At 37.8% G+C, this 25,751-nt stretch overlaps 1 protein-coding gene across 3 annotated transcripts in view; it reads left to right on the top strand.

Annotated features, from left to right (window-relative positions):
- The window catches only part of PSIP1 (PC4 and SRSF1 interacting protein 1), a 32,647-nt gene extending 10,713 nt beyond the window's left edge, over positions 1-21,934 (top strand). For 2 of the 3 annotated variants that reach the window (XM_064405563.1, XM_064405564.1), the window contains exons 6-17: positions 2,978-3,088; positions 3,915-3,977; positions 4,851-4,950; positions 6,623-6,698; positions 7,558-7,783; positions 8,379-8,497; positions 10,758-10,813; positions 11,959-12,029; positions 15,512-15,613; positions 16,267-16,486; positions 19,285-19,396; positions 21,171-21,934. In XM_064405563.1, coding sequence (XP_064261633.1) covers positions 2,978-3,088; positions 3,915-3,977; positions 4,851-4,950; positions 6,623-6,698; positions 7,558-7,783; positions 8,379-8,497; positions 10,758-10,813; positions 11,959-12,029; positions 15,512-15,613; positions 16,267-16,486; positions 19,285-19,396; positions 21,171-21,234 — 1,320 coding nt within the window. In that variant the 3' untranslated portion in view covers positions 21,235-21,934. The remainder of the gene's footprint in view (positions 1-2,977; positions 3,089-3,914; positions 3,978-4,850; positions 4,951-6,622; positions 6,699-7,557; positions 7,784-8,378; positions 8,498-10,757; positions 10,814-11,958; positions 12,030-15,511; positions 15,614-16,266; positions 16,487-19,284; positions 19,397-21,170) is intronic. The other variant, XM_064405565.1, reaches the window with a different exon arrangement.
- Positions 21,935-25,751: the final 3,817 nt, after the last annotated feature.

The raw sequence follows: 25,751 nt of genomic DNA, 5'->3' as shown, positions 1-25,751 counted from the left end.
ATTTAAATTAACAGTTGTTTAATGTTGTCACTTGCCTGTTTGCTTCTCTTCAGATATACTTACAGTAATACTTTTGTTCTTCTGTTTTCCTTTTACAGTGCTCTATATGTTTTTTGAAAATTAATTTCTTTACCAGCCTGTATTTCTATATCATAATACAAACTGAATTCATACCGTACTTCCTCAGCAGGAGAAGTTGGAAATTATAATTATGATCAAGAATTCGGTTAACTTTTCCCCTTCTGTTTCTGAAAACGTTCATATTATATACGGGTATAACTCACTTTCAGTTGTGATCATTTATACTGAAAAGTAGAACAGAGCATTAGGGTCAGTCATGGGTGAAAGGGTACTTAAGTGTGTTTGCCAGAAAAGGTTTGTAAGAATCAGGTTTAATTAGACCATACCCTTAATAAACCACTCTGGGATATAGAGAATCTCATAGCTGTATCAGTTCAGCTCTTAAGCCAGGAATCGGTATGCAGTAGTTTACACAGAGTTTAGCTTCTTTGTTATGTAAATGTGTGCATAACTTAGTAACTTTCCAAAATGAAATTCATTTCAGTCTTGAAACATCTTTGTTTCAATTTGCTTGTGCAGTACCTAGTTTATACTGTAAGAGGAAAACTTCCTTGCTTACTGTACATTAAATGATTTGGTAGTATGCTGCTTTGAACTTTTCTCCATTCTTGAATGTTTTGTTCATATGGGGATATTTCTCATATGGCATGGGAGAGATACTGTGTGCTGTCAATTCTTTTCTGTGGTTTTAAGAATAGAATTCTAAAATGACAAAAATTGTCATGCAGGTGGGATTGACATTTATGGTATCTCATTTATTTGTAACTCATTTCTGGAAATTACTACTTGACATGATGAGCAGTGCCCTTAAATTAAATGTCAGACTATTTTGAATAGACTTGCCTTTATTCTTGACCTTTGTTTCCATTTTGATTATTTGCCAAGTTTTAATGTAGTTTTTATGTAGGTGTTGCAGACTGCTCTTCAATAGTGATTTACAATTGCAACTGCAGAATTTGCAATGTGTCAGATACATGGCAAGTAGGATTAGTGTCCAGTAGCTGTAATAGCTTGGTTATTCAAGAGTAAAAAAGTTCTTTGGTTGGAGAGAAAAAAAAAATTAGTCTACTGGTAGTACTGATAGGTGATGTTTAGAATGGTTTTGGTAAGTTGGAGCCTACAGAATTTATTGATGCATTATTGTTCCTGACTTCTTACTGCCTAGAGTTCCTTTTTTTAGTACTTGCAAGTGTGGAATGTGAGGGTGATTTGGGTTCTATTTGCTATAACTTAGTGCTTTGAAACACATGATTTCCTGACAATGTTAGCAAACCAGTGCTGCTCTTGCCTATGCATACTGCCTATAAAACATTTGTTCTTAGCATTTGCTACTGTGAGGGGGAAACTTTTAAACTGGGCTGATTGATTAATCAGTTTGTTTCACTCTGAATTTATGCCTCAAGCAGCATGTGCTAGTGGGGATGACTTAAATTTCATGTTTCTCATCAAAAGTGCTTCTAGGCTGTTCAGTGCTGGCACAATGTAAGAGAAACAGGAAGACACAGAACCATTTAAACATAAAGGTGGCGTGAAAGATCCTGACTGGGTCCTGTTGTATAGATTGGCCTAATTATTCATCTTAAGGCAAAATACAGAGCAAATTTCCTTTTTTTTTTGTACATTTTGTATAGTAATGTAGCTATAACATTCTATTAATCAGTCCTTGTACTATGGTTTCCTTTGGTTTTATATAACAATAGTTCTTCCATCTTGAAATTGTGCTCTGTAAAAGATTCAGTGATGTTACGTGTCTTTAATTAGAAATACTGTATAACAGTTGCTTCATTTAATGTTGAAATTTTAAAAGCTAGCTACTTAAAAATGTAATTTTAAAAAAGGTTCTTAAAAGTGGGACAAGCCAATAGTATTCCAATTGAGAGAACTGATAATCTAAAAGACATGCAGATACATAGGCTGCAAGGAAATGTTCATTATTTTCAAGCAAATAATTACAAACGCTTTATTTTTCAAGTTCTAACTGCTTTCCCAAAACCCAAACTAGTATTTTAAATGTTTAAAAAAACCTGCAACAAAACAAGAAAAAGTGTGTAAATTACAGTCTCATATTAAATTATAAAACAATTTACTTGTGGTTTGTTTACAATTTGGCCTGGTTGCAGCTATGATAGGGTTTGTTTTCTTCTTAGTAGCTGGTGCAGTGCTGTGTTTAGGATTTAGTATGAGAAAAATGTTGATAACACACTGATGTTTCAGCTTTTGCCAAGTAGTGTTTACCCTAAACCAAGGACTTTTCAGTTTCCCATGCTCTGTCAGTGAACAGGTGCACAAGAATCTGTGAGGAAGCACAGCCACAACACGTATCCTTAACTGGCTGAAGGATTATTATCACGGAATGGGTCAGGCTGGAAGGAACCTAGTCTAGCTCACATTTCTGCTTGAGCAATCATCCCAGAGGACATTGGACAGGATTGTGTCCAGATTGTTCTTGAATATCTCCAGAGATTAAGTCTCTACAACCTCTCTGAGCAATCTTTTGGTGCTTGGTCATTGCACAGTAAAGAAGTTCTTCCTCATGTTGAGGTGGAACTTCTGTACATCAGTTTGTGCCCATCGCCTTTTATGCTGTTGCTTGGCACTGCCAAGCAGAGCCTGGATCCATCCTCTTGGCACCCTCTCTCCAGACACTTCTACACATTGATGAGGTCCCCTCTCAGTCATCTCTTTTTGAGGCTGAGCAAGCCCAGCTCCCTTGACCCTTTCTCATAAGAGGAAGTAGTCCAGTACAATTAGACTTTCAGTGGGCACCTAAGAAATGCGTGTACCTACAGATTTAAACTGCTTTAAGGGAAAAGCAGCTTGATGGCAATTAGCATGTTCTCTTTCCACTATAAAAATACTTTGTAATGCATTTTTTATCCTCTGTTGACTTGTTTTGCAGTTATCCCCTAAAGGGGATAATAACTTGCCTACAGAAGCTGAAGCAGAAGAAAAAGACATGGATACTTCAAAGGAAGATGATCTACCTTCTGACAAAACCAGTAAAGAAGTATGTGAGAGCTTTTTTCTGCATCACAGAGAACATCGTAATATTATGTTTATTGCTGTAGATCTATTACTGAGTATTAAGAAACTAAAATTATTACTACTGTGACAGTTTCAGGAGCTGTTTAATTAATGTAAAACTTTCTGTGTGTTCAGATACAATTATACCTCTCATTGAAGATCCCAGAAATAGAAGTTTTCATCAGAGAAGAAACTTCTAGTCTGATTTGTCTTTAAGTTCAATTAAAGCAGTTGGAACACTGTGTATTTCATCACTTACCACTTACACTTACTATATTGCAAATGTACCTCTTTTAAAGACTCGGTAAAGAGTCTAGACAGACTAAAACATCATTACATAGCTTCTTTATTTAGAATAGAATATTATTTAGTACTTAATTTATTTTTTTATCTCTCAGGAATAAGTCCTAGGTATCAGATAATCACAGAGTCATAGTATGGTTTGGGCTGGAACAGACCTTAAAAATTACCTAGTTCCAACCCCCTTCTCACTGACAGGTATACCTTTTCCTAAACTGGGTTTCTCAAAGCCCCAACCAGCTGTGCCTTGAACACTGCCAAGGAAAGGGCAGACACAGCCTCTGTAGGCAGCTTGTTCCAGTGCCTCACCACCCTCACAGTAAAGAATTTCTTCCTAATGTCTAATAATTTTATATTTTAATAATTTAAAAGCATGCAGTCACTTCATGCACATTATGAGATTCTTGTCTAAATTGTGTGCCAGAGGCTTCAGTTGTGTATAAAAGTAGAATAAATTAAATATGTCTTATTTTTACTAAGATTCTTAAGAACATTGTTCATCTTCACAGGATGTGGTGAAAACAAATGATGCTTCTATTCCTAAAGTTGCTAGAAGAGGAAGAAAAAGAAAGGTAACAATATGTTTAATTACTTCACTTTACTGGAATTTTTTTATGTGATAATACTGGATGCTATTTCTTTTAATGACAGATTATGTGTAAATTTAACTGTTTGACACTCTATTCCCCCTTTCAAGTGTCTGAAAGATTTGCAGGAACAAAAGTTTTCCCAGAGCATTTTACAAATATTTGTTATTTTTTTAACTTGATGTGGAATATGGAGTCCCTATCTTTCCCAAACAGTTCATTACAAATAAGAAAAAATAAGACCTAAGCTGTTGCTAAACTGCTAATAAAATAGCCTGCAGTGAAGCTCTGAAAAATTTCTTTTAACATCTTCATCACATTGAACTAACACCTGAAATACAAATACCTTTTTCACAAATTCTGATTTTTGTGGTCTCTACAACCTGGGAGAATACTTTGGAAAAGACCAAGTTCCAGCTGCTTGGTCAGCATACGCTAGCCTTAACGTTCTTGTGGTCACACAGCCAGCCAGATCAGGACACTGACCCAACTGAAAACTAGAATTAAGTAGGGCAGATCTTAATTTTGTGTTTGAAACTTACCTTCCAAAGTTACAGCTGACAGCAGCAATGGAGGATGAGTATGAAGTACTTGTGGCCGTGGTATATTTGTCATGCTGTAGCTATACTCTAATCATTCTTTGTCCTGGACACTAAGCTCTTGACTGTTTTCTCCATTTGGGATTGGAGAGGACAGAATTTGTAATACTTAAGTATAACCTGTCACTAAGTTCAGATACTTCTTTGTGTATACAAGCAATAACATATTTCCAGAAGTTTAGAGGCCTTTGTTTGAGAAAGGAATTGAGATATTGATGCCATGTGTTTTTTCACCTGTGAAATTCATTCTTTAAATTAGTCTGAAAAACAAGCTGAAGCTGAGGAAGCAGCAGCAGGGGCAGCAGCAACTACTGGGCCAGTGTCTCCAAAAGTAAGCCCCAAAAGAGGAAGACCAGCAGGTAACTTCAGGAGAATCATTTAATTTTTTTCACCACAGAAATATTTTAGTAGAACTAGTCAGGGAGTTACCTACTTCCTCTCAAGTACTACAGAGTATTTTTGAATGCTTAAGGCAGATTTTACTAATAGATTGTAGTGAGAAAACATGTCACATTGAGTTCAGATATAAATGGATTTAAATTGTGTTAGTGTTAATGTTTAGTCTTCTAAATTAAAAGACTGGTTTGTAAGTATTACCTTTTAGAATAGGTCAGTCTTCTGCGCAGAATATTGCTTAAGTGTAGATATATGATGGGAGCTTTCTGGCAAGTTTCCTGAGTAAAGGTTTGTATTCTTTAAAGGTCTATAAAATATTATAATAGAGTTAGAAGATCCATAAAACATAAAGGTGAGAACTGTGGGGACAAGGAGCCTGTAGGTAGAGTTCAGAGGACAAGAAAAATGAAATAAGAGCTGAAGAGACTTGTTCAAAAAGGTGTTTAAGATAGTATGTAGTGATTTATAGGCAAATAAAAAGAAAATATAACTGATTTTTTGGGAATGATTTGTTTCAAATTAGCCATGATCTGTTGTCACCTTAATGATAAGCTTGCAGATATTCTTGATCACTAATTACTGCTTTGGAAGACAGTTCTTGCAGCAGTTAAGTACATTGTATGAGCACCTAATCAGGGAAACAAATACTTTATAGTCCTCTGTATCTGCTGACAATATAAAACAGTGGAACCACAATTAAATAGACTTTAAGTATTTTTTCCATGGAAGCTATGAGGAAATTAAGTATTAATTCATCCCCCTCTGCCATTTCATTACATGTACTAAATATGCATTTTTAGGATTTGTGGTTTTTTCTTTACAATTTTTTGCTGGTTTTGACTACTGTCAGTAAGAGCAGGAAAGCGTCTGTAAGATATGCTTTTGCCTCCTATGTGAAAAGCCTTTTTGGAAAATATACTATGCAGCATTTCCTGTTGTTGATAGGATGCTTAGAAGTGCTCTGTGCTAAGACCAACAACAGTTTAAGCACTGAATATTAGGTTTCCTGACAACATAGCCACTGTGGTACAGGACAAGCACTTGAGGTAGATAAGTGCCAAGAAGGCAGGCTGTTTATCTTATTCCTATCAATATGGGGAATCTGAGGAAGTGTGGAGATTTGATCTGCACTGGTAGTGTGGTGGTAGAACTTCTTGACAGTGATTTGTTAGCCTGAAAATGATGGAAACCCCAAGATATGGGTAAAGGTAGTGGACAACAAACTATAAATGTAGACATAAGTGACTGATTTTCAGTCTCTAATATCAGGTTTCTCATTATCTAATTTAAGATTCATCTTATTATGTAGCTATGCAGCATGTGAAACAAATGTTTCACATTTACAACTGCATAGATTGCAAAAAGCACAAGAATTAGTAGCCAGAGCCTGTGGCTAGAAACCATCAAAGTTTTTTTTAATTCACCAGTCAGCTAAAAAATTTGCCAACGCTTTAACTTACTAAGAGATCTTTATTAAGTTTGTTACTTAATTAACTTGAATTCTGTACAGTAACAAAGTTAGGGTGTATATTTTGATTTAAGCATGGCTTATGTCTGTTGAGTAAGTGTCTTGAGACAAAGACAAGGAACAGGTGGTGGCTGTGGACTAACCTGTTATTTCTGTATAACTACTAGCTTCTGAAGTAAAAGTTCCAAAACCAAGAGGGAGACCCAAGTTGGTGAAACCATCATGTCTTTCAGAGGGTGACTTGTGAGTTTTTTCTTAATATAAAGCTTCTTTGTTGTCAACTGTGTTTGCTTCTTATGTTAAGACTTGTAAATTATTACTCCTGACAGGTTTTTTGCCCTGTTAGTGTTCAGTATAAGTTACTATTTGTGTAGATGTTTTTATAATACAGTGTCATTCAAGGAAGGACATTTCTGAAACGCAAGAGAGAAGATCTTAATCTTCCTAACTTGTCCAGTCTGTACAAAATTCGTTATATGATTGTATGCTGAGTGAACAGGAAGGATGTTTATTAAGAAAAAATACAACATCATACAAAAATAAAATAGTGGTTTTCTTTTTGTACATTTTTTTTTCAGAAATCTCTTCTGATGAAATTGCAACACTGTTAGTTATCTGAATTTTCGTTTTGCTGTCTTCAATTCTTATGTCAGGTCTAGTGCTTCTATTAACTCAAGGAAAAGTTGAACATAGGTTTAGTTTTCTATAAACTGGCAGATACACGGTTTTGGAATAGGAACAACTTAAATAAGTATACTTTATAAACCTAGTTTACAGTGTATGCACTTTGGGTCCTACAGACCCATCTGTGTGTGGGGAGTCCACTGAGAAATAACTTCTTGGGTTAGTATCTATGTACTTCTATTAATGTTACCTTCATTAGGCCCTCCATACTGATATTAATTTCCTGGGAGTTTTTTTTTCCCCTAAGGTAGTGGGTTTTAATTTTTAGAGAGAGTATTTTTGAAGAGTCTTTAAGTGAATTAACTTCATCGTTTTACTATTCTGTGGTTAAAAAGACCCAGCTTCCTGAGTTAGAATGTTGTTCTTTGAAGTCACTATAGATAATAGATGTGATGCCTAAATACTCTTTTTGTTTTAGTGTTAATGAGGAGGAGAAGGCAAAGAAAAAAGGAGCAGAAGAAAAGCCCAAAAAGCAAGGGAAAAAAGATGAGGAAAGTCAGAAGGAAGAGGAGAAATCAAAGAAGGAATTTGATAAAAAGGAAGGAAAGAAAGAAGCTGAACCAAAAAGGAAGAATGTTGCAAAAGTGGGTTCTGCATCAGCTTCTGATTCTGAAGATGAAGGAGAAGAACAAGAAGGGGACAAGGTATAATTTTTCTTTCCTGATAGATTTATTATAGAGGAAAGTAATATCACTGGAGATCTTTCTCAATGACAGTAGAAGTCTGGCATGGCTGGTGTAGATATATGGAATAAAAGTTTCAGAACTGTGTTTTTCTCAAATAATTCTATCAGGAACTTTGCATATTTTCTAGGAAAAGCATCTTTTCTAAGATGTATTTTTAACAAAGAATTTAAATGTCAAGAGGCTTATGGGGTTTTTTTGATCTATGTTCCCTGGAAGACAGATGTTGTTTTCCTTGGGTGCATCTGGAGAACATGTGGCTTGAAATCCCATTTTCAAAAAGTACAAAACTGTCTCTAGCCAACAAGTTGTAATGCCTTCATTTTTCTAGTGGTTAGTATTTCCCTTAGCATTGCCCTCTGGTGCTTAGTTTTGAAAAGAAAAAAAAGGAGAAAGGACTAGTGAAATTGTGTTTAGCTTCAGGGAAAGCTGGTGTTTGTCAGGTTACTCCATGGAGCAGAGTTATTTCAAAAGTACTTAGTTTCATCTGCTTACAGAAACAATAACTTAATAATGTTACATTTCTTTCCAATCATAAAATGCCATATGAAAACAGAAGAAAAAAGGGGGAAGAAGCTTTCCAGCAGCTCACAGAAGAAACACTGTAAGAAGCCAACATGAGAGAGAAGTAACAGAAAGAAAGCGTAAGCAAGAGGAACAGACAGAATCTGAATCGTGAGTCTGTTTTCACATGTGATGCCTGCAAGTCGTAGGAATATTTTGAACCTAGCAGGAGGTGGAACTTCTGAAAAACTTCCAAACTGTTTTTCACTGTGTTCTACTGTTATCTCTCCCTGCCCTTTTTGGTTTTCTATCTTGACTTCTTTTTGAGGGGAGGGTGACACATGCTGTTGCGGGAGAATAGGAAGAATGGAACATAGAAATAAAGTGATGTCAGTCTTTCGCTGACATAGAATCCCTAGCAGGGGACAGCTGGTGTGTTCTATTTAGAACTAACTTATGAATATTCATGTGAAAGGGGTTAGTGTGAAAAACTGTTCAGGAGAGCCATATATTTTTCTTAAATTTTTTTTATTAAATTGGTAGAAACTAGTAGGTCCTGTTAATCCATGGTTATAGATTTTTGATGAGGTTCTGGAATGTATAGGTTATCCGGAAAGCATTTCCTTCTCTGTCTGACAGTTGGAGCACATGCTGTCAAACAGAACAAGGAAAAAGTAATTACTCTAGTATTGCAAAGCCAGTTGACTGATACCAAGAACAAACTGCATTTAGAAGATTACTGAAATCAAACTTAAGAATAGAGAGAAGATACTTCAGGAACTTGGAGAGTAGGACAATAGGAAGAAATCTGACTCATTCACTATTCTGCAAATGAGTGAAGAAGCTCCACTACAAGAGCTTGATGTTCTCATCCCCACCATTGGTGGAGGGCAGAAGAAAGGGAAAGAACAAGGTAAAAATTTGGAGGAAAGGAAGGAAATTAAGGTCCCCTTTACCTGTAACAAAAAATCCCTATCTTTTTCACATTCACTAATAAAAATGTAGTTTGGGTATTTCTTTTCTCATGCTCCAGCTATTTTTCCTCTTTTTTCTGTCATTCTTCTGGAGACGTAACATAAATATTCTACCTACTTGTGGCAAACCTAAGCATTTCCAGTTTTGGGGATACTACATTAGCTTAGCATCTTTTAATATATCACTCTTTAACACATACTGATTTGATTTTGGGAATCAAACTGTCATATATTGATTTAGTTATAACAAGCAAATTTCTGCTATTAAATAGCTGTCATATTTTATGCCTTGGAGGGTAGTTTTGTTTCAGTGAGATAAAGAAGTAGTGAATGCATAATTAATTTAATTACAGTTGATGACTAATACCACAAAACTTAATATTGATGAAAAGTGAAACTAGTATAGGCTGATAAGTGTTTTGTTTTGTTTATCAGTGTAGTTTCCATTTTCTGGTGCTACTTCATCAGTATGTATTTGGTTGCGGTGCTTTGTACACCATTCTGTACATATACAAATTTTATCTGTACTGTTGAAATTGTGCTGCCAGTTGAAGTAGACAAGTTTTGTGTTCTTTATGAAAGAAACATGGAAGAGATGCATGCCTACATGTTTTATGTATGCATATGACAGGAAGAAAACTAGTTATGATATGCTGAAATATGAAAATTCTAAAAGTAGGTTTTTAAATCCCTGTCAGAACTGAGGGATTGTTAAACAGAAGTTCATGATCTTCTGTGCATAAAGAGCTCAAAAGCTTGTTTCAAAGATTTCTGCCTGTCTTCACCCTATAAACTGGAATGGAGACTTTTTTGTTATTTTTCTTGAGTCTCAGCTTTATTTTCAGTGATATAGCTGGGGAAAGATCAAGGAGGTTTCACTGCACTTGTAATAATTTTTTTTCTGTATTACTACTTCCTTCAAGAACTTTTAAATTATTACTGATACATTTATGGCCAATTGTAAGATATGTATACTGTTACAATTCATTATTTGAGAAAATAGTCATATAGGAATTGATTATGGTTAATTGATCTCTCCATAAATTCCCTGTGGTAATGGTAAATAATTATATTCCTTTTGTCATGATAATTAAAATATTTTAATTTTCTCGATAAGTTAGTTCCGTATAAAGCCATTTTACCAGTTAATATGTTATGCTGCTGTGCAACAAAAGCCAAAATACAGTTTGGAGATGATTTGTTTATTAAAATCCTTTAATTTGCAGCTTCTAGAAAAATATAGCTCTGAGTACGGAGGACTTATCAGCAGTATCTTAGCTAATTAATTTTTGTTAAATTTTGCATCCTTGAAAAAAAAAGGGTTTGCTTCTTTGTGCTTTTTGCATGCTAATGTTTTAGTAGAGATAATATGTCAAAATATTGCATCTTAACCAAAAACTGGGGGGAAAAAAGTAGGCTTTACAACATTGTAAAAAACATTTCAACATTTTTGATAGGCAGAATAAAGAAGAAGGCAAGAAAGCAGAAGTTAAGAAGATTGAGAAGAAGAGAGGTTAGTTCAAAGAATCTAACCAGTACTTTTTGATCATTTTGTATTTTGAATGGAATTTCTTCCTGGATAAGATATTGTACTGCTGAATGTGGCTGTGTGGTCTCAGTCTGAGATGTTTGATCCATGAGTCTTCTTTCAGGTCTGTGAAACAATGCATTTTTATTCTTACATGCTCTTTCTGCAGTGCAGTAGAACAGGTCTTTGCTATTCTGACTTCACTGTCATTTGACGTTTTAAACCCCAGTCTCTTCTGTTTGTGAACATGAGAAAAAAAGCTTTTATTCTTTGGTATAAATCACCTCACTTATTCCCATAATTTTTGCTTTGTATCTTCTCATAACACAGTACTCTGAGGGACCTCTTGAAACTATTTAGATACTACCTCTCACTAAGTAGGAGGCTTAGATTCAGATTACTATGGTCTTGCCTGCTGACTGACCTTCTCAGGGATAAGTAATTCCTTTTTCAGTACTCCCATCTTTGAGGGCAATCCAAACCACTATCTGTAATTTGTAATTTGTAGTACAGTACAGATCCAGTGTCATGGACTCCACTCAACCTAATGTTGCTGCAAGAGGGCAAATAAAAACTATCCAAACCCATCCAAGATGGGTTTGATTTAAAGAAAGCTGTTTGCTTGCATTATTGTTCAGAATATATACCAAATCCAAGCAGGCATTCAGCATGTGAATTAGGGAATGCCATGTCCATTCATCTTTCACACTTCTGAAGCATGTACTGGAAACATTTTATTTGGATGGGTTTGGACTGTAACTTGAATCATGACTAGTTTTCTGAAAACAAACCATCAATATCCAGGTGTCCTGTCATGGAAGGTCTTCCAGCTTTTTAACTCTTAATATTTATTAAAACTTCTTGTTAAGCTGGCCTACAATTAGAGGGTGACAGCTGTGTTTTGGGATAGAAAATTCTTTTCAGTTGTAACTCCTAAGGAAAAAATTGTGTGGGTTACCAATCATGTTCAGTTTTAAAAAGCTGTGTACTTTTTTTCTGATTGTGTGCACCTGTGTGTAGGATGCCTGCCTTCTGCATTCTGTATGAGGCTCATTCTTGTGGAATTATTTCTGCAAAAGCAAACCTGATGTGATTAACAAGTGTTCATGACAATTATTTTTAATCTTCAGAAACTTCAGTGGATTCTAGGCTTCAAAGGATACATGCAGAAATAAAGAATTCCCTGAAAATTGATAATCTTGTAAGTATATTCTTTTAAACTGATTCATGTTTCAAATTCCAGTAGGAAATACTTGGCATGTGTTCTTGTTTTTAATTAATACTCTGAAAATGAAAGGCATTTTTTCCATATGAAAGATAACTAGTGCTTAAATGTGGTTACTGTGGGCAGTGAAAGATGTGTCAGCACATTAAATCTGTTTTGTTTGAAAAGGCTACATAACAAATTATTTACCAGAAGCATTGAAATAGAATTATGTCAGATAGAACATCTGGTGCCAGGTGAGCTTGATGAGCTATGTGGAAACACCAGGACATTGGATGCAGTAGCAGGATGCAAGTGATTAGGGCTCCAGTCCACTGACTCCACTCAAGGGAAATCTGCTGCTTGTGAGGGGTTTGGGTTTGAAATGTTACTGACAGATGTTTGAAGCTTTCTGGCCTTATGACTATTTGTTTGCTGCTGCAGGTTTTCAGGTTGGGCACCCAGGTGGTGATCCCTTTATTGAGAAAAGGTCTCACAAAGAGTGGATAGGTGTGCTAGGAGGTGGCAGGATCCACCCAAAAATAGTGCTGCCAATGGGCTGGTCAGCCTGGTTAAACAGCATCAAACTGGGAATGGGAGCAGAGGAGGAACTGGTGGAGCAGGATGGCAATCAAATGTCAACAGATGTCAGCAGGATGGTGTAAACTGACTTTGTAATCAATAGAATTTCTTTGCAGAACAGGACTGAAGTAGCATGACCACAAGCATCAGCACGTTGAGAGATGAATTGCTGGTAGCCCAGCATAATGAGGAAAACTCTCATAACCTTTCTGGAATGTCAGCACAACTGTGTTTCTCTTAGGGTTAGCTGTACACTAATACATAGAGTATGAGGAGTAACTGTGGGGAACTGGACATCCCTCTGCAGTTGCAGAGCTGTGGTTTCATTGATATCAGAGATTCGGGTAGAAGTGAGGTGAGCCTTGCCTTGTATGTTTACAGGCTCTTTAGGAAAGGTGGATGCTGGGAAGACAAGATGAAAAATGACTTTATGTGAGAGATCAGTTGAAATGTGTGGAGCTTTGCACTGGGACAGCTGATGGTCCAGCTGGGAGCTTATGGGTCAGGATTAATGGGCAAACCAAAATGAGTGACATCCTGAGAATATCTTCTGCACATCACCTATCAAAGAGAAGTAGAGAATTAACTAATCTTAAGACAGTGGGATGACACCTTTGATTCTAACTGGAAGCTTAAAACATCCTGGTATTTGCTGAAGGGACATGCAGATAACAGAGCAATGCAGGAGGCTTCTGGAGTTTGGTAATTGCCTAACACAAATGATGAAGGAGTTGATAAGGCAAAACCTGATCCTCCAGCAAAGATCTGGTCAAGGGGCAAGCTTGGCTGCAGTGACTGTGGTAGTGAAGTTCAGGGAGAAGGGAGCAGGATGAAAAGGATCACAGTCCTGGACTCAGGAGAGCAGACTTTCACCTCTACAGGGATCTGCTTGGAAGAATCTCTTGAGAGACCATGCTAGAGGGAAGACAGGACAAGGAGATCTGGCTCACTTTTAGGGATTACCTCCTTCTCAAGGTTGATTAATCTTAAAGGCTAGGAAAATGTGGGCCTACTGCTGAATGGGATACAGAGATAGGGACGCTAGTGAAATAGGAGGTAACAAGTAGTGAAAAAGGCTAAGGTAACCAGTGTCTTCTTGACTTCAGTTTGCTTGTACAATTCTGTTTAGGAATCCTAGGTCCCTGAGGCCATAGGAAGATTAAAACAAGAAAACTTTGATGCTCAGAGGACAAAGATCAAATTAGAGAGCATTTGGACAGAGACCCAATACAGAATAAGCATAAGAGTGCAGGAGGATCTGGATGATGTCATTGTCCATCCATTCCATTTTGCTTTTGAAAAGTCATGATGATGAGGGGCTGGTTCCTGAGGACAGGAAGACAGCAAATGTCACACTCATCTAGGTTACAATCTCACACCAATCCCTTGAAATGTTATGGGACAAAGCCTCCTAGGAATTGTTTCCAGTGATATGAAGTACAGTAAGAGCTCTGAGAGTTGAAGATGAAATTATGCTTGACTAAAACGATGTCCTTTTGTTATATGACCAGCTTGGTGGATGAAAGAGTGGATATTGTTTCTGTTAAGATTAAAAACGCTTTTGACACTGTTCCTCAGGACAGCTTCAAAGATAAACTTAAGAGGTCTGAAATAAAAAGGCAGATGAAAAGATGGACTGAAAACTGGCTGAACAGGAGGGCACAAAAAACTAATCGGTGGCAAAGTCCAGCTACAGGCTAGTCATTAGTAGTCAGTACTATTAAAACATGTCATTAAAGACTAGGATGATGATACAAACCATACCTATAGCAAGTTTGCAAATGATACAAAACTGAAATAAGAGGTTTGATGGGAGTGTTGCCATCCAGAGAGACTTGAACAGACTGGAGAAATGGCCAACAGGAACTTCATCAACTTCAATTCCAGTAGTGCACCTGTGGAGCAATAACCCCATGCCTCCAGCATGGGCTGGGCACTGGGTGGCTAAATAGCAGCTTGTCAGAAAATGACCTGGGGCTATTGGTGGACACTAAGCTTAGCATGAGCCACCAATACAGTTCTGTGGCTAAAGTGGCCAACAACTTTCTGGGCTGTATTAGAGAGAGTTGCCAGAACTGGAAGGAGTGTGTTGGTTGTGCTCTACTTGGCACTGATGAGACACTGGACTGTATTTTAGGCTTCCTAGAACAGTAGAGACATAGACCTACTGTAGGGTGCTCAGTAAGGAGCCACAAAGATGGATTAGCGGCTTGGAGCCTGTGTTGAAAAAGAGAGCTGGGAGTGTTCAATCTGGAGAAAATACAAAGGTAAGAATAAGCGTTGTGTGAAGAAGTATGTCATGAGGAGCAGCAAGCTGTTCCAGCCAGTGAAACACAGAGTTGTGCTGGGTGTTGGAAGCAAGGTTCTGGTAGTGAGGTAGTGGAGGAACCACTGCAGGGCATGGCTGAGCCCCTCAGACTGGATGATGGTGAAAACTTAATTAAAAAAGAGGGTGAAGCATACTGAGTGGCAGGGAGTGTAAACAGTTCTTTGTATTAACTACAATGCTTTCCTGCCTTCTCAGTGGTTAATCACTTGTGAAAAACTGTGCATGGTAAAGCCTGACTATGGTGAACAGCCTTGAGCATAGAAGTTCTAGAATCATGAAAGCAGCATAAATCTTACTTTTTATGTATGTTGAAAGCATAAAATTCTTGTTAAATGTTACAATTTAATTAAATATAATCTGCTTTCTATGGGAGTAGCTAAGAAATAACTGCTATTAAATTTTTGTTGGCAAGTTTGACTATATAAATTGTTCTAAAATTAAGTCCATAGTCAAATTAAGGGAGAATTAATTATGGCAAGATGTCATTGAGTACAGACATTAGATTAGTATGGCTAATTAAAGATTACTAACATGTAAGTCTTCAAACTAATTTTTTGTTTATATACAGGATGTGAACAGGTGTATTGAGGCTCTTGATGAGCTTGCATCCCTTCAAGTCACAATGCAACAAGCTCAGAAACATACAGAGATGATCTTAACTCTCAAGAAGGTGAGATTTTCAATGTTAGTTAACATAGAGTGTATGTTTTCTTAAATTGATACCAGCTTTATTTACTGTTGGAGTACTCTGTCCAATGTGAATTCCTGCAGATCAACAATGATGCAGACAGACTGGAAAGGGCCCCGAGGAGGGCCATCAAGATGATCGAAGGGCTGGAGAACCAGCCCTATAACCAAAGACTAAAGGGTTTAGTTCCTTCCTTCCTTCCTGGAAAAGTCATCACACTATTCCAGCAGTTTAAAGAGCTGCTGCAAAGAGAGGGTCGAGGCTTTTGTCTTCACCAGATGCAGGGCAATTTGCACTGGGAAAGGTTTTATTTTGATACTGAAAAACTATTTGTTTTTTTACAGTAAGAACAATTGTTTTACTGTAACAGCCTCCTCAGGGATGTGGTAGAGTTCCATCACTAGAGGTTTTCAAATTGTGATGGGATCAAAGGTGCTTGATAATGTGGTCCCTTTCCCATGGAGGGTAGGACCGGGAGATCTTTTGAGGGCCCTCTCAACCTGGTGGTTCTGTGACACTTAAGTGTAAAAGTCTGTGATCTCGTTATAGGTTAAATGAATTTAAGCCAGTGTGTAATGAAATTACACAGATATTTAAGTACCTAAGTGGAACCTGGTTTATTACTTTGATTTCAGATACGGAAATTTAAAATTAGCCAAGTTATCATGGAGAAGTCTACAATGCTATATAACAAGTTCAAGACCATGTTTCTAGTTGGGGAAGGAGATTCTGTTCTTTCTCAAGTACTGAATAAATCACTTGCTGAGCAAAAGCAGCATGAAGAAGCTAATAAAACCAAAGAACAGGGGAAGAAAGGAGCAAACAAAAAAACTGAAAAGGAAAAAGACCAAACAGGTAAGTCATTGTGGCTTTACTTTCTTGTCACATGAAAGACTTAGTTGCTATTAATGTCTGAGCCAGCTTCAAAATATGCTTGATGCAGGAATTTAGCCAGTCTATGAAAACCTTTTCATATCTGAAGTCGTCAAGGACAGTACTGCTACAAGGAACTTTCAAATTCAATGTAACATTTACCATGACCATTTTATCTCAGTTGGCTAAAGGAAATGGCTTTTGCAAAATTAGGTCTTGCAAATTTTACTTCTGTAAATTGTGTAACTTGATAATGTCACAGAATTAAAAAAAAAAACCCAAAACATTAAATGTGAGGTAGAATGGCATACTACCATTGTTGCACTTTAACCCAAGCCGGCAGCCAAGCCCCTCACAGCCACTTGCTCACTCCTCCACCAGTAGGATCAGGGAGAGAATCAGAATCATAAAAGGAAGAAAACTTTTGGATGGAGATAAGCAGTTAACTGGGGAAAGCAAGAGCTGTCCACATAAAAGCAAACCAAGGAATTAATTCAGTGCTTCCCATGGGCAGGCAGGTGTTCAGCCATCCCCAGGAGAGCGGGGCCCCCACACATAATAGGAAAACAAATGCCATCACTCAAATATATTCCCCCTTCCTTCCCCACTACTTCACATACTGAGTGTGATGCCATATGGTCTGCAATGTCCCTTTGGTGAGTTTGGGTCACCTGTCTTGGCTGTGTCACCTCCCATGTACCTCCAGCTTCTTCCCCAATGTGGGAACATGAAAAGGCCTTGCCAGTGTGTAAGCCCTGCTCAGAAGTAAAAAAAATCTCTGTATTATCAATTTTGCATTCAGCACAAATCCAGAACACAGCCCTATATTCACCACACGAAGAAAATTAACTCTACCCCAGCCAAAACCCACACAATGTTCTATTCCTCCGGTAGTTTTTTGGTACCTAAGCTTCTGCCACTGAATGAGAACTTGAAACTGTTTACTTTCCTTCCTTAGCCTCTTTCTGCATCATACATGCTCTACCATGTGTAGCAGCAACTTTTAACCACTTCTGTGTTACTTCCCTGATACAACTTCTGTAATTCAGCCTAACAGTAAAGAAATAATCATTTATGGCATGTATTTATGCTCTTAACAGTACAGTTCCACATCAATCATGAACACTTGTATAGCAGAATATCAAAAGCTTTCCAAAGTAAGCATGGTCAATAATAACTTTAAATCAGTACTAAAATATATACATTTTTAAATAGAGGAACAAAATGAGACAGATACACTAGAAAGCTATGTTGCAATGTAGGAGTTCTACTCAGCTATTCAAGTTATTTAGATCCTTAATCTCCACAAGCACCTCAAAGAAACTACATTTACTTTGAAATTGATTCTGGGAGCAGAACTGGGGCTTTTTTCCAGAAAATCATTTAAAAGTTAGACGACCCAGATCAAGACTAAACAAGTTATTGTAATTGAAGTGCCAAGGATTCAACACAACTATAGTGGTAATATCACAATACTTGTAATTGCTAAGAAAGCAAGGATGATTAAAGTCCAACCATTTTCTGGTGAGAGACTATGTGATGAAGTAGAGGTTCCATACAGATCTTTCCCCAAACCAGTGATAGCACAACTAATACTTGAACAAAGAAACTACACTGAGAGGCTTCCTGAGCGTAGTGTGGCAAGTGAAGCCACTCCAGATACGGTTAACACAACTTCAGCAGAACACAGTGAAATGCCATGTTGTTGCCCAGTCACGTGGAGAATGGGAAGAAGTTCTATCAGAGTAGATGGGTATTTTATGGAAGTAGTTTTTTCTTTATTTGCTGTAAAAAGAAAATCTGATCCTTACATGCATTGTTTTGCCCTTTTAAAAACTTAACTGCTATACCCTGACTATCTTCACAATGATAATCAATACAGAATGATGCTGTAATTGGTGGTACTTCATGTACAGCATCAGATTATCTGCTTTGTAACAAGGGAATATAGCCTGTTTTATCCAAATCCTCCTGTGGCTTTTGAGTTAAGAACTAATTCTGAGCAAATATAAACAGATAAACAGTAAAAATTCAGATGAATAATACCTTGTCTTTTTTTCTTACTGTAGCTCAGTAGTTTAATAGAGGAGTTCTTTTATAAATCTGCAACTTAAGTAAAATTCATCACTTCAGAGAATGATGTTCCTCAACTCATTCAAAACTCTCTGGCTCATAATACCACAGCAAAACACGTAGTCATCACAGAAATTCTAAAAGATGTTAAATATTTCTGCATTGACTTCACTAAATACACCTTCCAGCTAGTGCTGCTTTCCTGCTTATAAAATCCATGCTATCATTAACCACTTCTATGTATATAACTTGTATTTTGATTATACGTAATTTGTTGGAGTCAAGACTAAATGAGATGTGATGGAACTAATAACTTCACCAGTTAAAGAAACAAGAATCCCTAAAATTAACTGACCTGGTTAGAGTGGTAAAATGAACTTACTTGTGAAGTATATTCTTTCACTGCTCAGAATACAAACAAGCAATTAGGCCTGTGATCTGTAGCCTGGCAAGCACAGGAAGAAATTGAAATTGCATTAAAAACACAAACTGTTAAATTCCCATGGGATGAGGCACATTGCACGGGATGTTCAGAAGCTGAAGCCATATCAGTTAGTGTCTTTTGTATTGTTTCAGCTGCTTGGGTATCAAGGTGAGGGGGAAATATTTATAATGTTTTATTTGATTAAGGTAAAGAAATTATTGGGGGTTCTTTTAATACAGTTTTTTCCCTGCAAGTACCACTTTTCTGCTCTTTCATTTTAAAGGTTCGAAGATTCTGAATGGAGGGTCTGAAGCCCAGGACACCAACCAGTCACAACACAATGGAGAAAGTGCTGAAGAAAGGAAAGATAGGCATGAAGTTGGCAGTAAGAAAAAGTGAGTTAATAACCTCATTGAGCTGAGGATCTGTTCTGCTCTAGCTTAATCATGTAAGATAGGACAGCAGTAGATTGAAGTTACTTAACCATATTGAGGTACTGTTTTCTTCACAGAGTTTACTGTCAACTTTAGAGAGTAACAGTGTGCAAATCTTGTGTTCAAGTTTTGAATGAATATTTTAAACGTTATTTCACTTGCTGCTGTGGTGGAGACTTAAAAAATGTTACAGGATGTCCTGCTATTGCAGAGAATCAGTATGTGGTGGACCTGGGCAGAATAAGAGCTTTTTTCTGTGTTTTAGGCTGTTAAGTTGGAAGCAAAGGAAGTCTGAACCAAGTCTTATAGAAACTAATGAGATTTATTAATTTTTTTGTGAGCTAATGTATTGTCATCAATAGGCAGCTACTTTAAATAATTTTCTACAGTTTGGCTATAAACATCACTCAAATGCAGGTAAACTGTGGGCTAGGACTTAAACCTGTGAAATTCCAGAAGTCTGAATGCTTTATAGAGGTGGATGCACTTACCATTTTAAACAGGAAACAGTAAGAATGCTTGAAGTTGTCTGGCATTAAGTGTTTAAACCTTGGTTGCAGTGAAAAGTATGTTTTGTAAACATAAATAACAAGCAATGAATGTCTTACAGAAAGAGAAACACTTAATAGAATTTAGTAACAAATTTGAAGTACACTTTGCTTTCTCCAGGCACTCTGTACCTTGCACTCAGATTCTTTTTTTTTAGCAGTATGTATTGATCAAGCTCCTTTCATCACTATCTTCATGCACATCAGGAGAAACTGCAGCTGCCTCACATTCTTTTGGCTATCTGCCAAGTTAAAATTATGCAAAAGAGTGGAATATTGACTGTTATTTACAGTAAGGTAAACTTAAACACAACAAAACAACACAAAAAAGCACTTAAGATGAAAATTTATCTGGTATTTACTGCGAGGCAGCCTCAGAAGTACTGAAGTGGATTTGGGAGTTTTCAACCAGTTATGCTGAATACTCACTTGGTCTGAACAAGCAGCATGCTACAGGAACATAGTGGAGTTACAAGTGGAGGTTCTCATAGAGATTATATTTTAGCCCCTTGCTTAAACAAATTAAATAAACATTTCTATTAAGTGTACGTGTGGTGTTTGCTGTGGATTTGAACCCACACTCCAGTGATCTTTGACTTTGATAAAGAAACCCACTTTCCAAAAAAATACTGTATGGCTACTTGGACACAGGGTCTGTGAACTTACTGGTAGCTAACAGCAACAAACCAGATTTTTAAAGCAACTCCTTGCAAATACATTGCATGTTGAGAAATGCATCCACATGTAAGTTCTGTAACTTAAATTTTCTGATCTGATTGGCACTTAAGGACATTTTTCAGGGTGTTTTTTGTAAAAGTACATATTGCCCCACGGGGTTACCTCAGTTTTCAAGGTTACAGTAGATTTCAGTGGCAGGAGATAAGGAATCTTTTCCACCTAAACTGACATACAGTACAGGTACAAATGGAGCTCTGAATGACTGCCCTTCACAGCCCATCACATACATCAATAGTGATGCCACTCACTGCCAGCTTAGCTTCAGATCTGAGGGCGTTATTTGGGTAACATAACAGCTGGCATTGCTAACAGCCTCAGTTCTCCAGGCTTCATGTACTGCTGAGTGTTCATCAGCATCACTTGCTCTAGACTGTGCAATCACTGGAATAAGTCTTGCTTGCTGCCTTTGTATGTATGTGATCAGTAACGTTGCTTTATTTTGTTTCTAGGACATGTGGTGAAGAGAGAGAGCTTGAAAAGCCAGAAGATGATTCTGCCTTTGAAAACAAATAACATCACTGAAGTTTTGTTGTTTGGGTTTTTTTAATTGGAAATTAAAGAGGATTGTTAAGTTTTGCATTTGAAATCTATAGACTGCTGAAATTCTAAATAATTTTATAAGCATAGTATTTTGAAGTTAAATTTTGTGGAATAAAAGTCCCTTTAATCTTGGTTTTAAAGTATTTAAACACTTTTGCCAATAGTTATATCCAGTATTAACAGGTAACACATTTCAAAAGATGAAAATCCCACTTAGAAAATGCTTACATGTTACAGGACTTAGAGTTGTAGTATATTTTTAACTTACTACTGTGTGTTTGTCTAGTTAATAGCAGGAAAAAGTGTAAATACTTCTAACTCTCCAGTTGCTTTGTTTTGTATAAAACCTCTCTTCCTATGATACTTACCTCTGTGCAGTTTTTCAACTCTTGTTGGGGATGTCTTTTCACTGTGTTTTGTAGGAGTTGAAAGCGGCATTTTTATAGCTGTTACAATGTTAATGTATAAGTATACTTGTTTGTTTTTTTAAAATAAGTTTAGTTCTGTTCTTGCAAAATGCATTGTGCCAATTTACTGCAATGTGACTTTTATTGTTTGCTTTTGTTATAGTAAGTATACTGAAAAGTGTGGTGTTCCCACAGAACCTGTTGATACAGAATGGTTGGAAAACACTGTCTTGAACGATTTATGGAATTAAAGAATTTCAAACTGATTAAGACATCCTTGTATAGAACCATTCATAGGACAAACAGCAGTCTGATTTTAGTACTATTTTGATTTTAACTGCCAAGTGTTTTGGCATTAACCTGGGCACCTCTAACTAGAATTTTAAAACACTGGTAATGTGTTTTAACTCGTGGAGGCATGAAAGGGAGTAGAACAGGTACAAACCTCTGAAGCATGTTTCCTGAAACACAGACTTTGCCCAATACTGTAACAGCTTGTTTGTAGTATTTGACAGAGGACAAAATTAGAGTTTGAAAATCCTGAGAATACACATAGAACATGCTGAGTTGAAGGGGACCCACAAGGATCATCAAAGTCCCAACTCCTGGGTCTTTGGACACAGGACATCCCAAGAGTCACACTATGTGCCTGACAGCATTGCCCAAGCACTTCTTGAACTCTGTCAGGCTGGGGCTGTGACCACTGCCCTGGGGAGTTGTTCCAGTGCCCAACCACCCTCTGGATGAAGAACCTTTTCTGAATATCCAACCTAAACCTCCCCTTGCACAGCTTCAGGCCATTCCCTCAGATCCTATCACTGATCACAGAGATCTGCGCCTGCCCCCTCCTCCTTCCCCTTGTAAGTTGTAGATTATGATAAGGTTTTGCTTCGGTCTCTTACAGGCTCAACAGACCAGGTGACCTCAGCCACTCCTCATATAGCCTCCCCTCAAGGCCCTTCACCATCCTCACTGCCCTCCTTTGGATACTCTCTTAACAGTTTCTTACATTGTGGTACCCAAATCAGCCCCCAGCACTCAGGGTGAGGCTGCCCCAGCTCAGAGCAGAGCAGGACAATCCCCTCCCTTGCCTGGCTGGCAATGCTGGCAATGCTGGGCCTGGTGCCACCCAGGACAGGGCTGGCCCTCCTGGCTGCCAGGACACTGCTGACCCATGTTCAACTTGCCATCAACCACGACTCCCAGGTCCCTTTCCATGGCACTGCTTTCCAGCATCTCATTTCCCATTCTGTCCATACATCAAGGGCTGCCCCATGCCTAGTGGATCTCAGAATCTGGCACTTTCCCTTGTTGAACTTCATATGTTTGTTGACTGCCCAGCCTTCCCACTTTATGAAGGTCTTTCTGCAGGGCCTCCCTGCCTTTGAGGGAGTCAACAGCTTCTCCCAGTTTAATACCACTGGCAAACTTATGCAGTATCTCTTCAACTCCTGCATGCAGATTGTTAATAAAGAGGATGAAGAACACAAGGCCAAGGATGGAGCCCGTTGGAACATCAACAGTGACAAGTCACCAGTCTGCTGTCACCCCATTCACTGAAATCCCCTGTGCCCAACTCATGAGGCATTTATTGTCTTCTGCACAGGACATTTTTTTCAAGGAAGATACTGTGAAAGTACTGAAAGCTTTACTGAAATGCTAAAAGATTACATGTTCTGGCTCCCCTTGACTACCTAGGTGTGTTACTTTGTCGTAAAAGGAAATAAGGTTTCATAAGCAGGACTTTCTGGTCATGAAGCTGTGCTGGTTCTGACTGAAACCTGCATTGTCCTTCAGGAGTTTTCAGGAACTTAAAGAATAATCTCCTCCATAATTTTACCAGTCACTGAAATGAGACTGACAGGTTTGTAGTTTTCAGGATCATCCTTCTTGCCATTCTTGAAAACTGGAAAAATGTTAGCCAGATTTCAATTGACTAGGACATCTCCAAATTCCCAAAACCTTAAAAAATCATTGAGACCTTGCAGTGACATCAGACAGCTCTTTTGAATACTCTTGGACGAATCCCATCAAGCCCCAAACACTTAAAAGGGATCCAGCACATCCTGCACAAGTTCAGGGTCCACTAGGAGCTGATCATTCTGAGTCCTGGTCCTCCAGCTCAGGACACTGGGACCCCATGCCCCATAACCCATGTTGAAGAGAAAGGCAAAGAAAGCAGTATCATCTCTGACTTGTCTGTGTCCCTGTTGGTGAGGTGACCATACTTATCCTGTAGGTGAGGCCCAATGTCTTTTCTGCACTGCCTTTTGCTATTGATATATTAAAAAACCCACTCTCTTTTTATTGTGCCCACAATTCTGGAAAGCTTCAACCCCAGTTAAGCTTTGCCCATATGAATGTTCTTCCTACAGAAGATGGTGCATTCCTACAGATGGTGCAGGGAGCACCATCTCTGTATTCCTCACATGCATGTCCCCTGTCCTTGCTTCACCAAGCACACACCTTCTTGGTCTGCCTGGACTCAGAAAGAATATCCCTACTCGGCTAACCTGGCCTCCTGCTTTGCCAGCTTGGCTTCTGACATTTTGAGGTTGCTCACTCCCGTGTTTCAGATCTTGAAGACAATACATGAAGTTAAACCTGCAAGTTCAATCACCATGGCAGCTCCAGTATGAAAGTGTCTTTGGCAGACAGCCACAATGATTGGCCTCTATAGACTGTGACTTCTGGCAGTCTCTAGCACTTCACAACAGAGCAATGTTAAGGGGAATGACTGGCTGTACAGCTTGACTATCAGATAAGCAGCATTCCCATTTAGCTTACAAATAGAGGTTAGCCAATACATGCTGGACTTTGCGGATTTCCACATTCCAGCTAGTCATAAGATGTACTTTATTCAAACCTCAAGAAACTCTACCCACTTTTACCTTTGAAAGTATTTCTGTAAAGATGTTACTGGAAATCCTCACATAAAGCATTTCTCATTTTTTACTATCCCTTTTTATCAAACCTTATACCAAAAAAAAAAAAAGGTACTGTATATTTGACAAGCATGCTGAATTGCCAAATCCACCTAGTTTTCACACAAGTATTGATAAGCTGACTTATCTGCCACAACTGTTTCAGAGATAATGGAACACCATGCCACTGCTTCAGAGTTAACTGACATTGGATGCAGAGATGAAGGTCATGATTGTGTGATGCAATCTCTCTCTCCATACAGCTGCTTAGGTTTTTGCTGCCTAAATGTACTGCCCGCTTGCAAACCAGAAAAAACCTAAATAACCTGACATAACTGTAGAATGGGTCATCTCACCTTCCAAGATGCCTGAATGACCCTAAACTGTGTCTCGAAAGATACAAACATAAGAGCTGAGACTGACTGGGCAGTCACTTAAAGTCTCACGAGGAATAAGGCTGATTCTTTCTTAAGAAAGAAAACACAGCTATGCACAAAATTTAAAGCAGAGTTAACTTCAACAACAGCATCCCTACTTCAAGAATGGAGTTTATTATAGCTTAAAATATTGTGCAACCCCGTAGAGTTGTTAATCGTTCAAGTACATAGGGGACTTTTGTGGTAACGTTATGAGTGCCTGGATAGCACTGAGAAATGCTGTAGCACTGTTTATATGAATTATGTTTTGCTTTGTAACTTCATATTAACAAAAAATCAGAGGGACCTCTCCTCTTCCTCAATACAAGAAACAGTGATCTGAATCACCTTGTCAGCAAGGTAAACTTTCATTAGGGAGAGAATCTGCAAGACACTTGGGAAGTTTGAAATAATTTGTAAAGGATCATGCTGTTTAATCACTGAGTGTTTAATTTAAAAAAAAATCCAAAAGCCAACCACAGATTCAGGTTAATGTTTTTGAGATTCAACTAGCAACACACAGACAAGAGGTTATTAAAAATAATTTTTTCTCATTTTTTGTCATGAAGTAATAAACCTGCTTGGATGTTTTCATCATCAAAACACTCACAGCATTCAATAAGTTCCTAAAACAAATATCCAGCTGGTGTTGTAAAGATTTAGCTACAAATGGGCATTGTATGGAATGCTGGATTTCACTCAGAAGACTCATTCAGAAAGACTTATCAAATCTAGACCAGACC

The sequence above is a fragment of the Passer domesticus genome, chromosome Z (assembly GCF_036417665.1).
Source record: "Passer domesticus isolate bPasDom1 chromosome Z, bPasDom1.hap1, whole genome shotgun sequence".
Taxonomy (NCBI): Eukaryota; Metazoa; Chordata; class Aves; order Passeriformes; family Passeridae; genus Passer; species Passer domesticus.
This window is presented reverse-complemented; position numbering and strand designations above follow the sequence as displayed.